This window comes from Prionailurus viverrinus, chromosome F2 (genome assembly GCF_022837055.1).
Source record: "Prionailurus viverrinus isolate Anna chromosome F2, UM_Priviv_1.0, whole genome shotgun sequence".
Classification (NCBI taxonomy): Eukaryota; Metazoa; Chordata; class Mammalia; order Carnivora; family Felidae; genus Prionailurus; species Prionailurus viverrinus.
This window is the reverse complement of record NC_062578.1, coordinates 3,802,679-3,816,438: the sequence shown is the minus strand read 5'-3', so window position 1 is coordinate 3,816,438 and position 13,760 is coordinate 3,802,679. Positions and strand designations below refer to the sequence as shown.

General features: G+C 35.1%; 1 protein-coding gene across 1 annotated transcript in view; it reads right to left on the bottom strand.

Annotated features, from left to right (window-relative positions):
• Positions 1-1,694: 1,694 nt before the first annotated feature.
• SNTG1 (syntrophin gamma 1) overlaps positions 1,695-13,760 on the bottom strand; it is a 340,050-nt gene continuing 327,984 nt past the window's right edge. The window contains exon 17 of the mRNA XM_047842783.1: positions 1,695-2,415. Coding sequence (XP_047698739.1) covers positions 2,257-2,415 — 159 coding nt within the window. The 3' untranslated portion in view covers positions 1,695-2,256. The remainder of the gene's footprint in view (positions 2,416-13,760) is intronic.

The window sequence follows — 13,760 nt, the reverse complement described above, 5'->3', positions numbered from 1 at the left end:
TACATTGCACTTATGTAAGGGTTTAAATGGACTTCTTTTTTTTTTTTTTTTTTCCTGGTGGCTGAGCCCACTTCCTACTCTCCACAGACCGGATGATCTCCCTGTGGACACATCCACGCTGCCCCAATGTGGGGCGGTCTGAGATACGCGTCTAACTCACAGCAGAGATTCTGCAAAGAACCGGCTCCTACTGCTACCCACCCTAAGGGGCAGGCGTCTCTCTTCTCTTCCTCCCCAGGCTCCGGGGCCTTCCTGAAGCCTGCTTTTGGCGGGCTCCTGGCTTTAGAATGACTGTCCTGTTCGGTCAATAGATAGTGAGCAGTAATTTCACAGTGTTCTCCCCATTTTGAGTATATATTCATTTCATGGTCAAAAGAAACCATGTAAAAACCACGTGGTGTCCTATTTGCCACAGTTCTTTCAATAAGGCGTCCTAGATGCAACTTAACTCTTGCCAGTTACAATTATGAGCCCTGGCTTTTTTCTTTTCAATCTCAATGTGCTTAAGAATTAACCAGACACAAAGTGAATTAATAATTTAGGATGATTATGGAAATAGTTTGATAAATTTGTCAGTATAACGATCATGTGTCCTTTTTGCAAACAATTTTGATCCTTTCTTTCATAAATTTTTTGTCCTATTTAAGAAAAGAAAATCAGAGGTGCCTGGGTGGCTCCGTCAGTTGGGCAACCGACTTCGGCTCAGGTCATGATCTTGTGGTTCACAGGTTCAAGCCCCGCGTCGGGCTCCGGGCTGACAGCTCAGAGCCTGGAGCCTGCTTCGGATTCTGTGTCTTCCTCTCCCTCTGCCCTCCCCCCACCCATGCTCTGTCTCTCTGTGCCTCTCAAAAATAAACATTAAAAAAATATTGAAAAAGAAAAAAAAAGACAATCAAACCAACTTACTGGGTATTTCATCATCTTCACAAGGAAATATCCAGTGTTTGATTTAGTTGGGGACATGCATGTTAACATACAAGTAACCTTTCTTTTTTTAATAGACGGTTGTTTAAAAGCAGATCTCAGTACAGCTGTAGTAAAGGAGAAGGTTCTTGACATTAAACAAATGGTCATGTAACGCCTGGGATCTGCCATGTGCACATACCTCTGATGTTTTCAGATTTCCATCCCCTTTACATTTACTAACACAAGATACCTAAAATAGCCCACTTAGTTTGGCCTTATATAATCATTTTTATGACATGGTAAGTTAGAAATTTAAAATTTTATTTTCGTATCTCACCTTATTTTCTCATAAAATATTACTAAAATGGGAAAATGTCATCTCCCTAACATAAGTAAAACTTGGAGACTATACCCTATGATCATTTTAGTCCGTAAATAACTAGAATTAGGATTACAAAGAATTGTTTCACGTGCCACATGTGTCGCTATGGCTTTCTCTACAAAAGTTTTTGGGGTCACTGAAAATTTATGAAACTTTAATGCGATACCAAATCCCATTATGTAAGTGAAAATCTCCTTAAACGAAGGAAAGACCAAGAGGTTCACGAATGTTTTCTTCATTCGTCATTAAATGGGCATCTTTTGGCATGTTTGGTTGACACTAGCAGCGATAAAACGTTGGTTTCAGTGATTTAAGGAAAAATAATACATTTTACATTGTGACTCTCATGGAATCAATGAATTTATTCTTTTGAAATTCTTAAGAATATCTGACAACAAGGTAAACAAAATCGGAGTGCCAGCGTCATGTTGCGGAATGAGAATACACAGAAAACTTTACACCAGCAAATTAAAGTGCTTTCTTCCTTGATGAAATTTTGCATGCTTTTTTTCCTTTGCTGCCATATGGTCTGCCTCCTTTATATTACTTATAATTCAATGATAGGGCATTAGTTCATGATCTGGCCCGACAGGTATCTGTCATACAAAATAATCTAAAATACAGAAATAACCATTTAAGTGGTATTTTTATTTATAGGTAGCTTACAATTTTTTTATATTATGTACATACTTTGAATCATTCATTTTTTTGTCTTCACTTTTGATGAAATACTGGTACAAATAAACTGAGTGAGAACGAGCTGTTAGGTTCTTTTAAGATTATTCACAAATGCCTTCCAAAACAGAAATGCTTTTGAGATCCCTTAGGACCTTCTTGTTTTCTGCTGAAATTTCAAATCGAATTCACTGTCGACCTGGTGACACCATTGTTTCTCCAGCGTCTAAAATGATGAGGATGTTCATTCGGCTTGTACAGTCACGGTACATGGCAAAAGGAAGCCCCGTGTGTCAGGTTGTGTACTTGGCTTTGCTTGTTGTCGCAGAGCTGGGAGCAGCGGAAGCTGCAGCCTGATTGCCTAAAAAGAGGGGGTCCAAACAAGCTACTTTGGCAGCAAAGAACGAATGAATGCAGTGGAGAACAGCGAACAGATTTGAAAATTCCAGCTCCTGCAAAGGAACGAGAAAAGCTTCAGATCAAATACAAATCAGTGTCTTGAAAACACTTGATAATAACTAGACAACTAGATAATAGTCATTTTTTGAAGCTTGATAAAACCAATTGGAACCAGTTAATTATATCCGATGCATATAAACTGTAGGCCTTTTTATTCAATATGTAAACTTCATGTGTATTGAAGATCTACTTCAAAACATGGCAGTCCGAGGCTAGAAATACTAAGCATTCTTATTATCTATGAAAGTCACTTCAGTATTGGTAAATGCTGCATAGAGATATATTTGGCCAGAATAAAATCTTATTCTCGATAAAGTACAAGAGAAACATGGGAGTGACTTAGAAAGTATTTTTCACCTCTTTATACACATTTCCAATGATACACTTGGATTAAAATATTTAAAAAATATTCTTCATTATTCTCTAGAATAAGTTACAATTTGTCATAAGACACTGAATACGAAATGCTGAAAGCAAAGGTATATCAATATTTACGGCACCAGGAGCCAAATGGTGCCGTTCCAAAATAAAATACATGCATTAATTTTAAATGTAATTAATTTTAACTGTTGTATTTGATTATTTAAATTTGTTGTATCTGACTGTTTAAAAAAAACAAAACAAAACTCAGCCAAGGCCCAATAATAGTTTGAAGTTTTTAAAAGTATTTCCCATTGAGATCTTTAAGGAAATTTGTATCCCACGTTGCAAAAAAAAAAAAAAAAAAAAAAAAAAAAAAAAAAAAAAAAAGAAAGAAAAGAAAAGAAAAGAAAAAAGAAACAAGGAGTTTTGGATTTTTCTTTTTTGTTTTTCAAACACGAATGGTGTCAGACTGGCTGTAAAATCAGGAGGTGATATTCAGGATAGATTTTAAAAGCTGACGTCACAAATATTTTTTATGGAAAACCATCAATCGTCCCATAGAAATGTCTTAATTTCAAGAGGATAGAGAGGAGACACATACGTGTGCTGAATGGAATCTGTATGACAAAATTATCACAAAGAGGATTCGCTAGAGGGTAATACACCACACAAAACTTCTGACAAAGTTGTTGCTTTATCGTTACACATTTGTAATAAAGGATGCAGAATTACAACGGATATGCACATTAATCGTGTTTGCAATTCGTAATATGCGACGATGAGAAACAACACAACGTGTCTATTCAGTTAGGACAGAGTGTAATATCTGCCATCCACCAGGAAACTATTGAAATAAAATAATTCATCCTAGGAATATTTTCTCAGGTCATGCAGCAGAAACACACTAAGAGAGCAACACAAATTCACTCATAGTTCTGTACGATATAGATAAAACAGCTACGCTGCCTCAGTACTTCCCTTCAAAACTTTGGTATTGTATTTCACAGCTTCCTATGGCCAATGTTAGCCGATTCTGGAGAACAGCAAAGATCTGATTTAGTTATTGTCATTTCCTTAAAGGCTTTAACCGAAAAATGCTTTCAGTCACCCCATCATAAATTATTTCAGAAGCTTTCTTTTTAACAACCCACTTCATTGGCAACATGACGTGTATCTGCCCACGAGCAGCTTTCCGCTTGCCTTAACTCTGTGTCAAAGTCGCCTGTTCATCCCTTCGCTCTTTGTGCCACCAGTTTATGTCACCCGGAGACTTTGAATATGTTTGATATCAACCCAGATTAAGTCCACCAGACATGAAAGGTGTGGTAAAGTTTTGGAAAATCTGCATGTGCCCATGTACTGTTACAAAAAATAAAACCAGAAAAAAACATGCAATTCACTCTTGGTAAAAGTGAAAACATCTGAATATTGCAAGTGGGCAAAAATATAACAATGTTTTCTCAAAAATAATTCTATCTCATCTTTAGTGACTTGGAGATAATGTCTTGATTGTCAAAAATAAATATCTAATCATACAGGAATTTTTAGAAAGATTACTCACTCCAATTATTCATACCTTGTAAATCATATGCCAATTATTTGATGTAGATTGGCACTTTGAAGTTTTTACACCTTTTTTTCAGGAGCGTGAGTGGTAGGCGGGAAGTGATAGGTAAGAAGAGAAAGCAGGAGGCAGACATGCGCTCAATTTTGATTCTTGATTCCAATGTCAACTCATCTTTCTCCTGTTTTCATGGTCACTTTTGGCAACTATATCTGTTCTTGGGGCTTTAACTATCATGTATACATACATACATATATATACAGATATATATATATATTATGTGTACATACATATATATATACAGATATATATGTATGTATACATACAGATATATATGTATGTGTATATACAGATATATATGTATGTGTATATATATACTTATATAATATATAAATATATATATTTACTCATTTCTAATATGACTCCTAGACCTACACATCTGTCCATCTACCTGCTGAGCAACCACAATGACATCCATCAAATTATTTATTATTTTTACATCAAATTTATTATGATTATTTACGATAAAGCTCTTCTGAACGCCATAAATCTCACTAAACATAAGTTGTCTTCAAATTTTAATCGTTCATTCATTCATTCATTCAGTGAATATTTATTGAGTGCTTTATAGGCATTTAGTCTTTTTCTTGGTGGAAAGATAAAAAATAGTGAGCAAAACAGACAAACCAAGTCCTGAAGGGACTTAATTCTAGTGGCAAGACACAAGATACAAGACTATAAATCAATTAAATATAATATTGCTGAAATAATTGTAAGTAAAGTCAAGAAAATAAAACAGAGGAACGCCTGGGTGGCTCAGTCAGTTAAGCATCAGACTCTGTCTGGCTCAGGTCATGATCTCGCGGGTTGTGGGTTCAAGCTCTGTATCCGGTGAGCTCGAGCCCCGCAATGAGTGAGTCCCGCTGCTCTCTCTCTCTCTCTTCCTCTCTTTCCCTCCCTATATGGCCCTCTTGGGATTCTCTCTCTCTCCCTCTCTCTCTGCCCCTCACTCACTTGTGCCCTCTCTCTCCCTCAAAAAAAAACCTGACTAAATAAGAAGGAAAGAGAAACTTTTATAAAAAGAAAAGAAAGCAGAGAAGACAGCAAGAGTGTGTGAGGGAGGGGCTGCAAGATAAGAGAATCTCCATTGCCATGTGTGCAAAATCAGAACTAAGGGAATGTCTAAAAAAAAACTCTAGGAAATGAAGTCAAAGAAATAACACAGGTCAGAATTTGCAGTCCATATGAACTCTTCATGAGTTTTACTCCGAGTGACATGGAAAAAAAACAAGGGAAATTTCTGAGCAGAGAAGTGACAAGAATTGACCTAAGTCTTAAAATTATAATTCTGACTACACTGTTGAGAATAAGCTCTTGGGAAGAAGATTGAAAAAAAGGAAAGAAGTTATAAAGTTTTCAATAAGGAAAGGAACAGGATTTGAAAGTAAACTTGAGTCAAGGTTGATTCCAAAATATTTGATTGAGCAACTGAAAGGAGAGAGATGTTATTTAATAAAATGGAGAAATTATGAAAAAAAAGCAGGGTTTGCATGAAAGATCAAGTTTGGTTTTGGACATGTTATATTTGAGAGCATATAGGATTAAAAGGGTAAGTAGGTAACATATATATACAACATATATATAACACATATATAACATATATACAACATATATAACATATATATTATATATAACATGTATATTATATATAACATATATATGTATAACATATGACACATATATAACATATATATAACATACATAATATATAACATATATGTAATATATGCTATATATATGTATATATTAGTGTAGAAAAATCAAGGTAGGTTATAAAAATTAGGATGTGTCAGAACAAAGATGAGACAAAGGATAAAGCAGTGATCTGAGTGAGAAGGGCAAGGCTTGGAGGGTATGTAGAGAGAAGGATTAGGGACTAATCTGGGGAATCCTGCAGTATAAAATATAGGAAAGTAGGGAAGAAACAGAAAATAAAATAAAAAAGTCATTGCCGGGGAAGAGAGAGAGACAAAACACAAAGTCTGGAAAATGAGAATTGGAAATTGACTATTGGATTTAGCAACATGGAGATCATTTTGATCCTTGACAAAGAAGTTTATATGGAGAAATGGATGCAAAAGACTCATAGCAATCAGTTCATAAGTGATTGAGTGCAAAAAAAAATAAAGTAAGTATAGATAATAATCTTTTAGAGAAGTCCATTTTTCTTTCTTAAATGAGCAGAGAAATGAATCAATAGGCGAAATCAATTATGTTTTTCTAACATTTAATAAATTAGGAAGCACCTATATAAAGCAAATATTAAAAGATCTACAGGGTGAAATAGTAATAGAATAAAGTTGGGGGATTAATACCTCACTTACATCAATATATAGATCATCCAGACAGAAAATCAAAAAGAAACATCATCCTTAAACACCATATTGGACCAGATGGACTTAAATATCTACAGATACATATATTTGCAGATAACAGGATATTATAAAAGAAAATCCCAAAGACACTACTAAAAAACATTAGCACTAATACGCAAATTCAGTAAAATAGCAAGGTATAAAATCAATATACAGGAATCTATTACATTCCTATACACTAATAATACTATCAGAAAGAGAAATTAAGAAAATAAACTCACTTATAATTGCATCAAAATAATAAATACCAAGGAATAAATGTAACCAGTGAATTAGTGAGCTGTACATTAGACACCAAAAGACAGTGATAGAAAGAAATTGAAGACACAAATAAATGTCAAGATATTCTGTGGTTATGGATTAGAAGAATTAATACTGTTAAAATGTCCATGCTACCCAAAGCAATCTATAGATTCAATGTAATCCTTATCAAAATTCTGCTAGTATTTTTCACAAAAATAGAACAGACAATCCCCAAATCTGTATAGAACCACAGAAGACTCTGAATAGCCCAGCAACCTTGAGAACGAGCAAAGCTGATGGCATCACACTCTGATTTCAAACTATATTACGAAGCTACAGAATCAAGATGATATGGCATTGTCATAAAGACAGATACATCACATCAGTGGAATAGAATCGAGATTCCAAAACTAACCTCATGCATATTGTCTAACTCATTTAAAACAAAAGAGCCAAGAATATACAATGAGGAAAGGACAATTTCTTCAATAAATGGTGTTGGGAAAACTGGACAGTCACATATAAAAGAATAAAACTGGCCCACTATCTCACACTATACACAAAAATTGACTCAAAATAGATTAAAGACTTTAATGTAATAACTGAAACCATAAAATTTTCAAAGAAAACATAGATGGTAAGCCCCCTGGCATTGGTCTTGGCAATGATTTTTTTCTTTTGGGATCCAACACCAAAAACAAAGCAACAAAGAAAAATAAATAAGTGGGACTACATCAAAATAAAAAGCTTCTATACAGCAAAAGAAAAAGGCAAACTATTGAATGTGAAGTCATATTTGTAAAAATCTGACTCGATAAATATCCCCCAAATATAAATAATTCATACAACCCAAGAGCAAAATGATGATCTGATTTGTAATTTTTTAAATGTTTATTTATTTTTGACAGTGAAAAAGAGAGAGAGAGAGAGAGAGGGCACACACATGAGTGGGGGAGGGTTAGAGAGAGAGAGAGACACAGAATCTGAAGCAGGCTCCAGGCTCTGAGCTGTCAGCACAGAGCCCGACGTGGGGCTCAGATGTACGAACTGTGGGATCATGACCTGAGCTGAAGTCAGACAACCTACTGAGCCACCTAAGCGCCCTGATAATCTGATTCTTAAAATGGACAAATCTGAATAGATATTTCCCAAAGAAGACATCCAGATGGCCTACAGGTACTTGGAAAGGTGCTCTCAGCATCACTCATTCTCAGGGAAATGAAAATCAAAGCCACAGTGAGATATCGCCTCACACCTGTTAAATGGCTATTACCAGAAAGACAAGAAATAACAAGAGTTGGTGAGGAAGTGGAGAAAAGGGAACACTTGTACCCTGTTGGTGGGAATGTAAATTGGTGCAGGCACTATGGAGAACACTATGAAGTGTCCTCATAAAGTAAAAACGAACTTCCAGGGGTGCCTGGGTGACTCAGTCAGTTAAGCGTCCGACTTCAACTCAGGTCGTGATCTCACAGTTTGTGGGTTCAAGCCCCAGTAGGGTTCTGTGCTGACAGCTCAGAGCCTGGAGCCTCCTTCTGATTCTGTGTCTCCCTCTCTCTCTCTGCCCCTCCCCCACTCATGTTCTGTCTCTGTCTCTATATAAGCAAAGAAAGCAAAACCACTAATTCAAAAAGATACATGCACCTCCGTATTCATTGCGGCATAATTTACAAAGCCAAAATATGGAAACAACCTAAATATCCATTAATGGAAAATAAAGAAATGAGACACACACACACACACACACACACAAAAGAATATTATCCAGTCATGAAAAAGAATGAATTCCTGCCATTGGTGACAAAATCAATGGATCTTGAAGGCACTATGCTAACTGAAATAAGTCCAACAAAGAAAGAGATGATTTGACATATATGTGGAATAATAATAATAAATAAACTTATAGTAACCACATTGGTGGTTGTCAGACGAAGGGATTAGGGGGTGGGTGAAATAGGGGAAAAGCATCAAACGTTACAAGCTTCCAGGTATACAAAAAATAAGTCACGGGGTTGTATACACAGTATGCGACTATAGAGTCAATAACACGGTGCTGCATATTTGAAAGTTGCTAACGGAGTAAATCCTAGAAGTTCACATCCAAAGACAAAAAACTGTAACTATGTATGGTGATGGATGTTACCCAGACTCTGTGGTGATCATTTCACAGCATATTCAAATATCAAATAATTATGTTATACATCTGAAATTTCCCCTGTCAATTATACCTCAATTTAAAAAAAAAAGCCATGTTACTGACTTTATAACTTCATAAAAAAGAATAACAAAGTTTTAATCCATGTTTGTCATACGTGTTTTTTAAACTATGTGAAATAAAAATTATTATTAACTCCACTTCCTGTATGCCCTCCTCTACTTCCTCTGCAATAGTGTCTGACAAACTCAATATGGCTGAGGTGGAGAAATTCGATCAGTCAAAATTGAAGAAGACAAGGGTTCCTGGGTGGCTCAGTCGCTTAAGCCTCCAACTCATGCTTTCACCAGTTCGCCATCTCACTGGAGATGGAACCCTGCATTGGGCTCTGTGCTGACGGTGCGGAGCCTGCTTGGGGACTCTCTCTCTCTGTCTCTGTCTCTCTGTCCCTCTTCCTCTTGCACTCTACCTCTCTCAAAATAAATAAGTAAACTTAAAAAAAATTTAAATGGAAGAAGACAGACATGCAAGAAAAATATCTGCCACCAAAAGAAATGACCCAACAGAGGAAGCAAAGGTGAATTGTAATGAGCCTATACTGCCAATATGCACCCTACATGCCACAAGCACCGCCTCCTTATGTCACTTATTTTTTCAAAGTTTTTAATGTTCATTTATTATTGAAAGAGAGAGACAGAGCATGAGCATGTCTGTAATAAATCTACAGTTATTGCAAAAGTGTTTAATTTCAAAGTCTGAAAAAGTTAATTCTGATAATTTTGACTTTTTTTTTTTTAAACACTGCTTTTCCAGAGAAGCACCATTTTAGAAGACCTTATTTTGCCATTCTGGAAGATCAATCCACTTTGGCACTTGATTGTATAAGATGCCTTAAGGTACACTGATTTGTAAAATTTATGTGGTGTGGGCTATTGACTTATTGTTTATCTTGGTCTCTTGACTTCTATTACAAGGTTTGGTGAATAAAAATAAAAACTCATTTAATTCCCAATCTATACTAATATGCTTACTTTCAAAGTCTTAAGTACTCCTAGGATCCTGATGTAATATATAATCTTGTTTAATAATATCTTGCATCATTCCTCTAAGTGAATAAAAAAAAAACCACTGATATACATTAATGCCACATTTATACCATTTCTCTAATACTAAGTTATTTAGTAAATGATAATATGCCAGCCAATGTCTTGATACCTGGGACCATAAATTTGAAAAAGACATGAGAGATGCCCTAAGAAACTCAAATGGGACAATTTAAACAGTTGATCCTAATGCAAATGTAAAAGGCTATAAATAAAATATGCATATATTATGAACAATTCTACAGTACCTGTTTTCAAAATCAAATAATTAATTTTTCAATTCAAAATTCTGTTTTTCTCATTTTCAAAGATTTCATGATTACTGTAATTTTTAGCACTATTTGTTTCTTTATTATGAGAAGAAAGCATTGTACCTGATTGTTATACTCTAGGTTACTCCTTGGAAAATGCTTTCAAGTGTGTTGTTATTTTTAAAATTTTGATTTTCAAAATGTTTACATTTACATCATTAAAATAAAAATGTTGTTACATTTCTTCTATAGGTAAATGGTGACTTTCGGCAAAAGGGAAAAAAAAGATCACACCAGAGACATATTCCCCTTGACAGTTACTTATTTTAGAGGCAGTTAATATATTTGTTTTTCCTTAAAGATGTTAATTTAAACTTATCACTTTCCAAGTTAAAAATGTTTTGCATTCTTAACACATGAGAAAATAAAATTCAATAGCTCATAAAAGAAAATAGAAGACTTGAAAATAAATTATGTACAAAGAAGACAATTTCTTAGAAATAAAAATGGTTCAGCATCCTCAGTGATTCCCAGTTTAGAAGCTCTTTTATAGGTAGAAGCATGTGCTGCCCACATACGTCCTTCACCCCATATTTCTTTTCCTAATTCAATCAACAGTTTTAAATAACCTTTCAGATAAAGCAATGGGTATGTCAATTACATACACACACACATAACTGACTTCAATGTTTTCTCCCTGATTTATTTCCTGGTGCTTCTGTTTCTTTTACAGTCTGAAGCACAACCAACGTGGATGGATGCAGGATCTGCCCTCTTAAATAGGTGTCCCTGCCCCCTCCTCATGCTTTTCTCCGTAGCCTGAGTAGCTGGTGCTCTCGATAATTTTCAGTGAAAGGATCTTGGAATTTTATAGGACCTTTGGTTCCAGATGCCAGAAAAAAGTTAGAAATTGTGCAAAGCAGCATAGGAAGGCTATCCTTCATTTCCAATGCAGAGGGAGATCCTTCATACCAAATACCTACCCAGGTTGATGATTTTTAAATGTCCTCATCTATGAGACCTCAATGCTACGTATGAATTTGTCTAAATTGCCAGTCATTCTCCAGAAGACAAACCAACACATCACAGACTCTTTAATAAGGATCTTTGACAGCCACTTACTGCGCACACAAAATGTTCCATATATTGCGTTATATGTTCAGTCTTTACCATCAGAACCACAGAAGAGGTCGTCCCTTAGAGCACTCTTTTAAGGCAGACACTTCTATCCACAATTTATAATGAGAAAAGGAAGATTTATGGAGATTAGCTAGAAGGTGGTATTACGGGAAGTCAATCCTTGATTTCTGACTTGAGTCTTACTGAACCAGGTATTTGGGAAAAGGTATCCTGTGGCAGCACAGAGTCACTGAGACTGTGGAGATTACGGGCAGGAAATGGTTTTGGGGAAAATCCTCCAATGACCAAATCAATGTAAAAATGTTTCTGTACTCTGCACTGTTCCTCTAAATAGGAACACAATTGCTTTTTTCCTTCTCTTATTGTACTGTGCATAAAAGCACTACCTTGGCTTCCAGATCTCAAATTTAGTAATTTAGGATTAATATACTATATACACTAGCTTAGGAAATATTTTAAGCGTTTCCTTGGAGGGGAATTGCTACGAATTTCAATGAATAAAGCTTCTTTGATGTTTTTCAAAGACAACCTGTTTTGAAGTCAGTGGACTGTCTGGCCATATTATATCAAATTATAATTTTAAAACACATACACATAAATATAAAAACAAAATATTAGAAGTAGTGAAGAAAAAATATATGGCTGGAAAATTTAGTAGGAACAACTATGAGAATGCTAGTAATCCTTGATATAGTAGTGTTTACATTAACATCAGATATAAGCCACTTTTTTTTTAAAGTTCCCAATAGCAATAATGATTTTTTGGTAAATTGTCAAATAGCTACAAACAATATTGCTCATGACTTCAACTGGGAACCATTTCCCCGTTCTACTAGGAAAGTTCTGAGAAGTTAAATGAGGCTTTGGAAAACAGATGGCAAATTTATTAAGCTTTCTGAGTAATGAAGTGAGAATTTATGAGTTTCTCCTTTCAGAGAAAAATGCATAATGGGCTTTTGTATTATGACATTGAGCTCATACAGCCATAAAGAACAATAACAAAAATGAAAAGGAAAAAAAAAAAAGTTCCCCCAACTCCCAGGTAAATCCACATGACTTTTTTTTCAGTACTTATGAGAACTTTTCACAACCAAAGAGTTAATTAGAACTTTTATCTTGTAATACATATGGCAACTCAAGCAGTCATGTCCCCCAAACAAACCATATTACTTGTTAAATAAGCTTCGGTTATATGCGTTCACCTTGTAACTGGAAATGTACATATGTGTTATTAAATTAAAGCATGTTTCATCAATAATTATCTGTTTATTATTACATATTACAAGACATGAGTCTACTGTCTAAACTATTTTATCACTCCTTAAATCATTTTCAAAATAAAAGAAACACTGTACAGCTTCCATATTTAATCATCTTTTCTGACCCATATTTTAAGTTCTGGGTCCCCTATTTTTTTTAATTTCTTTGTACGAGTTTACTGTGATATCTTTGACATACACGATTGTATGCATTTAAGGTGGATGATTTGGTGCTTTGATATTTGCACACATTGTGAAAAGAGCACCCAAATCAAGCTAATTAGCATATGATCACATCTACATACTTACCATTGTGTTTGCAGGGGTGGAGAGAGATTTTATTTTAAATACGCAATATAGTGTTGTTAACTATCGCCAGTCACATTATATATTAGGTTCTATTCGTTTCGCATGACTGAAATTTTGCACCCTTAACCAACATCACCTCATTTCCCCCTCCCCCAAGCCTCGGCAATCACCCTTCTACTTTCTGCTTCAAGGTTTGACTGGTTTAGATGCAATGTGTGAGTTAGATTGTGCGGTATTTTTTTCTGTGTCTTGCCTATTATTTTAGTTAGCATAATGCCCTCCAGTTCCATCCGTGTCACAAATGGCACAAAATCCTTTTTTATGAGGTTGAACAGTATTTCACTGTGTGTGTGTGTATAATATATTCTTGATCTGTCAAAGGACAGTAAGTTTTGTCCCATCGCTTGCCTATTATGAATAATGCGGCAATGAACATGGCAGTGTAGATATGTTTTCAAGATAGTGATTCCATTTCATTTGGAAATGTACCTGGAATCGGGATTGCTGGATAATACA